Source organism: Numenius arquata, unplaced genomic scaffold, assembly GCF_964106895.1.
Source record: "Numenius arquata unplaced genomic scaffold, bNumArq3.hap1.1 HAP1_SCAFFOLD_1759, whole genome shotgun sequence".
NCBI lineage: Eukaryota > Metazoa > Chordata > Aves > Charadriiformes > Scolopacidae > Numenius > Numenius arquata.
The window spans coordinates 1-10,923 of NW_027415283.1; the positions used below are offsets into that span (position 1 = coordinate 1).

A 10,923-nucleotide genomic window follows, 5' to 3' on the forward strand; every position below is an offset into this window, starting at 1 on the left:
GCTCCCGTTTGTGCTCCCCCCCCCCGCCTCTCTCCCCCCCTCCCCTTTCCCTCCTCCGTTCCCGTTCCCGATCCCGGTGCCCCCGACGTCTTTCCCGATCCCGATCCCGACTTTTTTCTTCCAAATCCCCTTTGGATCCCAAACCGTCGGGGGGGGAGGGAAGAAGAGGGGGGGCCGGAATCCATACCCCCCCCGCCCCCCCCGCCTCCTCCTCCTAATTCTTCCAGGGGGTCGAAAGAATCGGGCCCTTCCTCTTTCTTTTCCCGATCCCGATCCCGATCCCGTTTCCGATCCCGGGAGCGGCTCCGGCGTTTCCGGTCCCTTTCCTTGCTCCGATCTCGACTTCCCCCCCTTTTCCGGTCTCTTTCTTCCTTTCCCGGCTCCTCGTCCGGCGTCTCCGATCCCGGGAACGGGAACGACGACGGTCCCTTTCCCGAGAACGTTCCCGACGTTCCCGTTCCCGCTCCCCGTTCCCGGTCCCTGGGAAAACAGAGGGGGGGGGGGGGGGGGACACGGGACACACACGACAACGTGAAGAGGTGGGGGGGGGACACACGTGGGGACAGTAAAGGGAGGGGGGGTTGGGATCTGGGGGGGGTCCCAGGGGTGACGAAGGGGACCCTGACCCATCCGAGGGGGGTCCCCAAAGGTGACACAGGGGACCCCGACCCTTCCCAGGGGACCCTGAGCCATCCGGGGGGGGTCCCCAAAGGTGACAAAGGGGACCCCCGACCCTTCCCAGGGGACCCTGAGCCATCCGGGGGGGTCCCCAAAGGTGACAAAGGGGACCCTGACCCATCCGGGGGGGTTCCCAAAGGTAACACAGGGGACCCTGACCCATCTTGGGGGTCCCTAAGGTGACATGGGGGTCCCAAGGGTGACACAGGGGACCCTGACCCATCCGAGGGGGTCCCCAAAGGTGACAAAGGGGACCCCGACCCTTCCCAGGGGACCCTGACCCATCCGAGGGGGTCCCCAAAGGTGACACAGGGGACCCCAACCCTTCCCAGGGGACCCTGAGCCATCCGGGGGGGTCCCCAAAGGTGACAAAGGGGACCCTGACCCATCTTGGGGGGTCCCTAAGGTGACATGGGGGTCCCAAGGGTGACACAGAGGACCCTGACCCCATCCGAGGGGGTCCCCAAAGGTGACAAAGGGGACCCCGACCCTTCCCAGGGGACCCTGACCCCTCCAGGGGGGTCCCAAAGGTGACAAAGGTGACACAGGGGAACCTGAGCTGCCCTGGGGGGTCCCAAGGGTGACAAAGGGGGACCTTGACCCATTCTAGGGGGTCCCAAAGGTGACAAAGGGGGTCCCAAGGGTGACAAAGAGGGACCTTGACCCATCCTGGGGGGTCCCAAAGGTGACAAAGGGGGACCCAAGGGTGACAAAGGGGGACCTTGACCCATCCTGGGGGGTCCCAAGGGTGACAAAGGGGGTCCCAAGGGTGACACAGGTGTCCCAAGGGTGACAAAGAGGGACCTTGACCCATTCTAGGGGGTCCCAAGGGTGACAAAGGGGGTCCCAAGGGTGACAAAGGGGGACCTTGAACCATTCTAGGGGGTCCCCAAAGGTGACAAAGGGGGGTCCCCAAGGGTGACAAAGAGGGACCTTGACCCATCCTGGGGGGTCCCAAAGGTGACAAAGGGGGTCCCAAGGGTGACAAAGGGGACCCTGATCTGCCCTGGGGGGTCCCAAGGGTGACAAAGGGGGGTCCCAAGGGTGACAAAGGGGACCCTGACCCATCCTGGGGGGTCCCAAGGGTGACACAGGGGGTCCCAAGGGTGTCACAGGTGTCCCAAGGGTGACAAAGAGGGACCTTGAACCATTCTAGGGGGTCCCAAAGGTGACATGGGGGTCCCAAGGGTGACAAAGGGGACCCTGACCCATCCTGGGGGGTCCCAAAGGTGACAAAGGGGGTCCCAAGGGTGACAAAGAGGGACCTTGACCCATCCTGGGGGGTCCCAAGGGTGACAAAGGGGGTCCCAAGGGTGACAAAGGGGACCCTGATCTGCCCTGGGGGGTCCCAAAGGTGACAAAAGGGACCCTGACCCCTTCCTGGGGGGTCCCAAAAGTGACAAAGGGGACCCTATCCTGGCGGGGGGGGGGGGGGTGTGTCCCCTCAAAAGTTCCCCCATCCCCTTATACCCCCCCTCCCAAACCCCCCAGTGTCCTTTTTTGGGGGGGGGGGCAGGAGGGGGGGGGAGCGTGTGCGTGTCCTGGACATGGAGGACAGGGGACCCCCCCCCGTGTGTGTGTGTGTGTGTGTGTGTGTGTGTGTGTCCGTGTCCCCCATGTGTCCCCCCCCCCAAAAAAAATGTCACCTCTCATCGTAGCGGGAAGTGTCGTCCCTCCCCGAGTGGCGAATGTTGACGTCGGCGCCTCCTCGGCGGGTGCCCCCCAAACCGCCCCCTGGGTGGGAAAAATGGGAGGTTGGGGGGGAAATCCTTAAGGAATGTCGTGTCCCCCCCCCTCCCAAAAATATAAGGTGGGGGGGGGACACACTTACCCAAACGGCGGGGTCTCCAACCCTTCACCGTCCGCCCCCGTTCCACGTCCACCAACACCCGACGCCCCGTCGATCTTCTTCCCGTCGGCGTGTTTGTAGGCGGCTGGAAAAATTTGGGGGGGGGGGGGCACGAAAGGAAGGAAGGGGGGGGGGTGGGAATTAGCGACAGCAGGGCCAAGTCAGCCCCCCCCCCTCCCCTTAAAAATCCCCCCCCCCCCCCCCCCCCCCTCTTTTTTTGGAACTCATTCTTTCGATAAGAGCGCAGGGTGGTGGTTCACCCTGGATTTTTTTTTTTGGGGGGGGGGGGGGGGGTAAAATAGGGTGTAACCCCCCCCCAAAAAAATAATTCATGGCTGTAAAGAAAAGGCTGGTTACAAACTGCCCCCCTCAAATTTTTGTACCCCCCCCCCCCGCCCCCACGCACACAATTTAAGGGGGGGGGGGGCACCCCCTCCTCTTCCTCCACTGACACCCCCCCCCAGCTTGGTTTTTTCGGGGGGGGGGGCACCCCAAATGTTGCCTTACCTGCGTGCCCCCCCCCCAAAAAAAAAAAAACACTCACCCCCCCACCCCAACCACCCGTGTGTGGGGTGAGGGGGGGGGGGCACCCAGGCCCCCCCCTCCCCTCAACGCCCCCAAATCCGAGGTACCAGCAGTTGGACGCGACCACCCCCGCCCCCCCCCCCCATATCCCATCGCCCCCCCCCCCCCCCACCGAAAAAATCCACCCCCGCGCCCCCCCCCCCCCCCTCCTTCCTCCCCCCCCCAAAAAACTCTCCCATACAAGTCCTGGGGTGACGGTGGGGGGAGCGGGTCCGTGTCCCCCCCCCCTCGGCCGGGGGGGGGCCCTTCCGAAGACGCTGGTCCTGGACAGGCGCTGGGGCCTTACCTGAGACCCGTCCTACCTCATCACACCCCCCCCCCCCCCAAACAGACAAACCTCCCCCCCCCCCACCGGGCACCTTTGGGTGCCCCCCCTCCACCCCCCCCCCCACCCCATACACTCCTCCCCCCACCCAGGGCTGGGTTGGGGGGAGGGGGGGGGGAAAAACTCTGCCCCCCCACCCCCCAAAACACCACCGTTTTTGTGGTACCCCCCCCCACCCCCCCCACGGTCGATGGGACCCGGGGAGGGGGGTCGCGGCCCAAACCCAGGGAGGGGCTTAGCCCCCCCCCACCTCTCCGACCCCCCCCCAAAAACCCGACCCCCCCCCCCCCAACTATGGGGCCTGCCCCCCCCCCCTCAAAAACAATGCTAGAGGCCCTACACAAACATCCAAGCTCTTTGGGGGGGGGTGTCCCCAATTATTTTTGGGGGGGGTCCCCAGTAACTCCTTTTTTAGGGTCCCCCATTATTTTGGGGGGGTCCCCAATGATTCCTGGGGGGGTCCCTAATTATTTGGGGCGGGGCCCCAATTATTCCTGGGGGGGTTCCCCCAATAATTCCTCTTTTGGGGTCCCCAATTATTCCTGGGGGGTTTCCCCAATTAGTTTGGGGGTTTCCCCAATTTTTTTGCAGGGGGGGGAGCGCCATGGTGCCCCCCGCCCCTACCCTGGGACCCACACAGGGAGGGGGGGGGGGGGGGGCGCTTGCAGCCCCCCCCTCCCCCCCCCCCCCTTTCCTTCCTCCTCCTCATCCTCGGGGCAACAACAAGCACAAAGGGTGGTTGTGGGAGGGGATGGGGGGGGGGTGTCCTGCCTTGTCACCCCCCACACACACACCTCAAGGGGTGGGGGCTCCTTTAGGGCCCCCCCCCCAAAAAAAAAAACCACATGGGGGGGGGGGGTCACACGTCCCCACCTCAGCAGAGACTGAGGCCGTGACCGTGCTGGGGGGGGGGGGGGGGATATCGGGCAGGGATGTGAGGGGGGGTCCCTGCCTCCCTGCCCGCGCTTGGGGTGGGATGGGGGGGGGGGGGGCTGAGAGAAGCCCCCCCCCCCTTAAAATAAAGGGGGGGGTGTGCAAATTTGAGGGGGGGGGGGGATTCGACGCCACCACCCTCACCCCGGCTACAGCCGGGGTGCGACGGGGCGCATCTTCCCCCATGTGTCGTGTGTGTGTCTGTGTGTCTGTGTGTCTGTGTGTCTGTGTGTCCCCCCCCCTCAATTAAAACTCCTCTCCCATGGGGTAGGGAGGGAAGGGGGGGGGGGGGTGGGGGTCCAAGGAACCCCCACCCCCACCCCCGTCCACCCCTGGGGTGATTTGTGGTGGCGGGGAGGGGGGGGGGGGGGGTTGTGTCGGTTTTGAAGTGGGGGGGGGGGGGGGGTGTCGGGGGGGGGGTGGGTGTGTGGTTTATAAACGTGTCTTACCAAGATACAAACCCTTATACCAACCATACACTGAGGAGGGGGAGCACTAGGATCAGCTGCAAGCCAGCAGTGGCAAAAGCCATCACAAAGGTGGCTGCAGTGACAATAAAACAGTGTTAATACAACCCCGGCCGGTGACAGGCGTCTCCTTTAACCCCCTCCCGAACCCCTCCCCGCGAGACAACCGCCGGAAAAAAACAACCCCACCGGCCGCCGCCGGGGACAACCCCCCTGGGATATCGCCCCGGGAAAAGCGCCAGCGGCGCCCATCGGGGAGCGGTGCTTTCCTGGTGTCACCCCCGGGGAAAGCGCCGGCGACAACCCTGGGAAATGACGGTGACAACCCCGGGAAGTGCTGGTGACACCCCCGGGAAGTGTCAGCAACACCCCTGGGACAGTGCCGGTGACATCCCCAAGGGAACTGCCAGTGACACCCCTCGGGGAGTGGTGCTTTCCTGGTGTCACCCCCCGGGGAAAGCGCCGGCGACAACCCTGGGAAGTGACGGTGACAACCCCGGGAAGTGCTGGTGACACCCCCGGGAAGTGTCAGCAACACCCCTGGAACGGTGCCGGTGACATCCCCAGGGAACTGACAGTGACACCCCTCGGGGAGTGGTGCTTTCCTGGTGTCACCCCCGGGGAAAGCGCCGGCGACAACCCTGGGAAGTGACGGTGACAACCCCGGGAAGTGCTGGTGACACCCCCGGGAAGTGTCAGCAACACCCCTGGGACAGTGCCGGTGACATCCCCAAGGGAACTGCCAGTGACACCCCTCGGGGAGTGGTGCTTTCCTGGTGTCACCCCTGGGGAAAGCGCCGGCGACAACCCTGGGAAGTGACGGTGACAACCCCGGGAAGTGCTGGTGACACCCCCGGGAAGTGTCAGCAACACCCCTGGAACGGTGCCGGTGACATCCCCAGGGAACTGACAGTGACACCCCTCGGGGAGTGGTGCTTTCCTGGTGTCACCCCTGGGGAAAGCGCTGGCAACAACCCTGGGAAGTGACGGTGACAACCCCGGGAAGTGCTGGTGACACCCCCGGGAAGTGTCAGCAACACCCCTGGGACAGTGCCGGTGACATCCCCAGGGAACTGACAGTGACACCCCTCGGGGAGTGGTGCTTTCCTGGTGTCACCCCTGGGGAAAGCGCCGGCGACAACCCTGGGAAGTGACGGTGACAACCCCGGGAAGTGCTGGTGACACTCCCGGGAAGTGTCAGCAACACCCCTGGAACGGTGCTGGTGACATCCCCAGGGAACTGCCAGTGACACCCCTCGGGGAGTGGTGCTTTCCTGGTGTCACCCCCGGGGAAAGCGCCGGCGACAACCCTGGGAAGTGACGGTGACAACCCCGGGAAGTGCTGGTGACACCCCCGGGAAGTGTCAGCAACACCCCTGGAACGGTGCCGGTGACATCCCCAGGGAACTGACAGTGACACCCCTCAGGGAGTGGTGCTTTCCTGGTGTCACCCCCGGGGAAAGCGCCGGCGACAACCCTGGGAAGTGACGGTGACAACCCCGGGAAGTGCTGGTGACAACCCCGGCAAGAGCCAGTGACACCTGCAGGAAGTGCCAGCAACACCCCCAGGAAGCACCGGTGACACCTCTGAGAAAATACCAGTAATACCCCTGGGAAACTGCCAGTGACACCCCTCAGGAGGTGCTGCTTTCCTGGTGTCACCCCCGGAAAGTGCTGGTGACAACCCCGGCAAAGTGCCAGTGACAACCCTGGGAAGTGCCAGCAACACCCCTGGGACAGTGCCAGGGACACCCTCGAGAAGTGCCAGCAACACCCCCTGGAAAGCGGCGGTGACATGCCCAGAAAGCGCCAGCAACACCCCCTGGGAAGCGCTGGTGACACCCCTAAGAAAGTACCACTTTCCTGGCATCACCCCAAGAAAGTATCAGTGACACCCCAAAGAAGAGCTGGTGACACCCTCAGAAAGTGCCAGCAACACCCCCGGGAAGTGTCAGCAACACCCCCCGGGAAGCACCGGTGACGTCCCCAGGAAGTGCCAGTGACACTTTCCTGGCATCACCCCAGGAAAGTGCCGGTGACATCCCTGGGAAGTGTCAGTATCACCGCCGGGAAGCACTGGTGACACCCGGACATGACAGACCAAGCGGGGAGTGCGGTCACTCCTCGCCTCTCGGGGGTGGGGTTTTGTTGCCCCCCCGCTTTCACCCGCCCTGAGGGCGTGAAGGGAGAGAGCGGCGCTTCCTGACCCTCCGGCTGTAGCTCGGCTGCCTGTAGTTTGGCCACCGGTAGCCTTGGCTACCTGTAGCCTCAGCCACTGCCTGTAGCTTGGCCACCGGTAGCATTAGACGCCTGTAGTTTGGCCACCAGTAACCTTGGACGCCTGTAGCCTTGACCACCAGTAGCCTTGGCTGCCTGTAGCCTTGACCGCCTGTAGTTTGGCCACCATTAGCCTTGGCTACCTGTAGTCTCAGTCACGACCTGCAGTTTGGCCACCTGTAGCCTTGGCCAACAGTAGCCTTGGCTAACTATAGCCTTGCTGCCTGGAGCCTCAGCCACCACCTGTACTTTGGTCACCAGTAGCCTTGGATGCCTGTAGTCTTGGCTGCCTGTAGTTTGGCCACCATTAGCCTTAGCTACCTGTAGGCTTGGCCAACAGTAGCCTTGGCTAACAATAGCCTGGCTGTCTATAGCCTCAGCCACCGCCTGCACTTTGATCACCTGTAGCCTTGGACGCCTGTAGTTTGGCCACTGCCTGTAGTCTGGCTGCCCGTAGCCTTGGCTACCTGGTAGTTTAGCCACCATTAGCCTTGGGCTACCTGTAGCCTCAGCCACACTGCCTGTAGTTTGGCTGCCTATACTCCTGGCTGCCAGTAGCCCTGGTTTCCTGTAGCCTCGGCCACCTGTAGCTTGGCCACCCCCTGTTGCCTTGGCTGCCTGTAGCCTTGACCACCTGTAGCCTCAGCTCCCAGTAGCCTTGGCCACCACGTGGAACTCAGCTAACGCCTGTAGCCTTGCTGCCGGTAGCCTGGCTGCCTGTAGCCTGGGCCACCAGGTAGCCTTGGCCACCCCCTGTAGCCTTGGCCAGTGGCGGTCTGGCTGCCTGTAACCTTGGCTGCTGGTAGCTTTGGCTGCCTACAGCCTTGGTCAACGCCTGTAACTGGCCAACCGCCTGTACCTTGGCCACCTATAGCCTTGGTCGCCTGTAGCTTGGACATCTGCAGCCTTGGTCACCAGTAGCCTTGGCCGCATGTAGCCCCAGACATCACCTGTAACCTTGGTTGTCTGTAGCCCTGGTCACCTGTAACTTAGCTACTGGTAGCCTTGGACGTCTGTAGCCTCGGCCACCGCCTGTAGCCTTGGCCACCGCCTGTAGCCTTGCCTGCCTACAGCTTGGATGCTTGTAGCCCTGGCCACCTACAGCTTGGTCGCCTGTAGCCTTGACCACCAGTAGCCTTGATTGCCTATAACGTGGTCACTTGTAGCCTTGCTTGCCTGTACCCTTGGTTGCCTGTAGCCTCAGCCATCGATAGCCTTGGCCACCTACAGCCTTAGGCCACTTACAGCTTGGTCACTGGTAGCCATAATTGCCTGTAGCCTCGATCGTCTATGACTTGGTCGCCCGTAGCCTTGACTGCCAGTAGTCTCGGCCGCCTGTACCGCTAGCCACCTGCAGCCTTGGCTACCTGTAGCCTTGGTCACTGGTAGACTTAATTGCCTACAGCTTGGTCACCTGTAGCCTTGGTCGCCTGTACTCCTAGCCACCTGTAGCCTTGGTCACTGGTAGCCTTGGCCACCGATGCCTACAGTTTGGTTGCTTATTGCTTTGATTGCCTATAACTTGGTCGCCTGTAGCCTTGACCACCAGTAGCCTTGGCTGCCTGTACCCCTAGCCACCTGTAGCCTTGACTACCAATAACCTTGGTCACCTATAGCTTCGTCACCAGTAGCCTTGGCCACTTACACCTTGGTCACTGGTAGCCTTGGCCACCGGTAGCCTCGATTGCCTACGGTTTGGACGCCTGTTGCCTCAGTTGCCTACGGTTTGGACGCCTGTTGCCTCAGTTACCTACAATTCAGTCGCCTGTAGCCTTGGCCGTCGGTAGCCACGACCGCCTAGAGCTTAGCCACCTACAGCCTCGGTCGCCCCGGCCGCCTGTACGTCCTTCCCCCGCCTGTACTTACCTGGGGGCCCCCGGCGGCCCCGGGGAAGGCCGGTTGTGGTTGGGAGGTGGGACATGCGGTTGTAGGGGGGAGCAAAAGGGTGTTGCGGCGGGGGGGTACTCACAGTGCATGTCCCGCTCGTGCTCGTACTCGATGAAGGCGTAACCGCGGGGCTTCCCGGAGCGCTTGTTGTACACCATGTAGATCTATATAAAAAGAACACCCCAAAAAGCGGTGTAAAAAAAGGTGTCGCCCCGAAAGCGGGTGTTGTGGGGGTGCTTTTTTTTGGGGGGGAACCCCCACGCTCACCCGCTTGATGGGGCCGTAGACCTCGAATTCACGTCGCAGCTTGGACTCCGTCGTGTCGTAGTTCTGTCGGGGGGAGGGAAGAAATGGGGGTGTTTCCCAAACTTTGGGGGGGGGGGTGTGTGTCAGGGGGATCGGGGGGAAGCCCCATGGATTGGGGGGAGCCCAAGGATTAGGGGGGACCCCCAAGGATTAGGGGAAGGACCCCCATATATTGGAGAGAAAGACCATAGATTAAAGAGAACTTCAAAGATTTGGAAAAACCCTATAAATTAAGAGGGGGTGGCACCCCAAGGATTAGAGGAACCCCCATAGATTAGGGGGAGACCCCAAAGATTGGGGGAGGCCCCCAGGATTGGGGGGAGCCCCCCCAAAGACTAGGGGGTACCCCAAGGATTGGAGGAACACACCAAGGATTGAATGAACCCCATAGATTAGGGGGGACCCCCAAGGACTTGAAGGACCCCCTTAGATTAGGGGGGACCCCCCAAAGACTGGGGGGAGCCCCAAGGATTGGGGGGAGCCCCACGGATTATGGGGGGATCCCAAGAATTGGGGGGAGTCCCCCCAAAGATTAGGGGGGGACCCCAGGGATTGGAGGAACATCCCAAGGATTGAAGGAACCCCCATAGATTGAGGGGGACCCCCAAAGGATTTGAGGGACCCCTCAAATTAGGGATGACCCCCCAAAGACTGGGGGGAACCCCACAGATTATGGGGGGACCCCGAGGGTTATGGGGGGACCTCAAGGATCTGGGAGAGCCCCATAGATTAGGGGGGACCCTCCATGATTGGGAGGACCCCCCTTGAGATTGGAGGGGACCCCAAGGATTGGGGGGACACCCCAAGGATTGAATGAACCCCCATAGATTAGGGGGGGACCCCCCCAAAGACTGGGGGGAGCCCCAAGGATTAGGGGGAGCCCCACAGATTATGGGGGGGACCCCAGGGATTGGGTGGAGCCCCATAGATTATGGGGGGACCCCAAGAATTGGGGGGAGTCCCCTCAAAGATTAGGGGGGGACCCCAGGGATTGGAGGGACATCCCAAGGATTGAAGGAACCCCCATAGATTAGGGGGGACCCCCCCAAAGACTGGGGGGACCCCAGGGATTGGGGGGAGCCCCATAGATACGGCAGGGGGGACCCCAAGAATCGGGGGGAGCTCACTCACCACTCTGGCTACGAAGAGGGTTTTGAAGGCGTCTCCTTGAGCGTTGGGGTCGTTGTGGGGGTCCCCTGGAGGGAGGGGGGGGGGGGAAGAGGAAAAAGGGGGTTCAGGGGGGTCAGAGGAAAAGAGGAGATTCGGGGGGGGGGTCAGAGGAAAAAGGGGGGACCCCCCCCAGCCCCCACGGGAGCCCCCCGACTTACACATCTTGAGCTCGCTCTCAACCTCTTGTTGCCTTCGCTCGATCTTCTCCCGCCGCTGTTGGGGGGGGTGGAGGGGGGGAGCAAAAAAAAGGGGGGGTGTGTAACTTCAGGGGAGACCCCACAGCCCCCCAAAACCTGGGGGGGGGGGGCCAAAACTCCGAGGGGGCCCCCCCCAAAACCCAGGGGCACCCCCTAAAACCCGCAGTAGGGGGGGTGAGGTACCCCAAACCCTGCATCAGGATTGGGGGGGGGGGGGGGGCACACACGACTGCCAGTTTTGGGGGACCC

General features: G+C 62.6%; 1 protein-coding gene across 1 annotated transcript; it reads right to left on the reverse strand.

The window, feature by feature from the left end:
• Positions 1-27: 27 nt before the first annotated feature.
• LOC141478564 (U1 small nuclear ribonucleoprotein 70 kDa-like) lies at positions 28-10,690 on the reverse strand (the record flags this gene model as incomplete). Its single annotated transcript, XM_074167601.1, is given in 11 exon segments — positions 28-167; positions 169-376; positions 379-466; positions 468-480; positions 2,325-2,412; positions 2,510-2,576; positions 2,578-2,612; positions 9,084-9,165; positions 9,269-9,331; positions 10,439-10,503; positions 10,636-10,690. Coding segments are annotated over 11 exon segments (904 nt in total), but the record flags the coding sequence as incomplete, so codon positions are not given.
• Between the last annotated feature and the right edge of the window lie 233 nt (positions 10,691-10,923).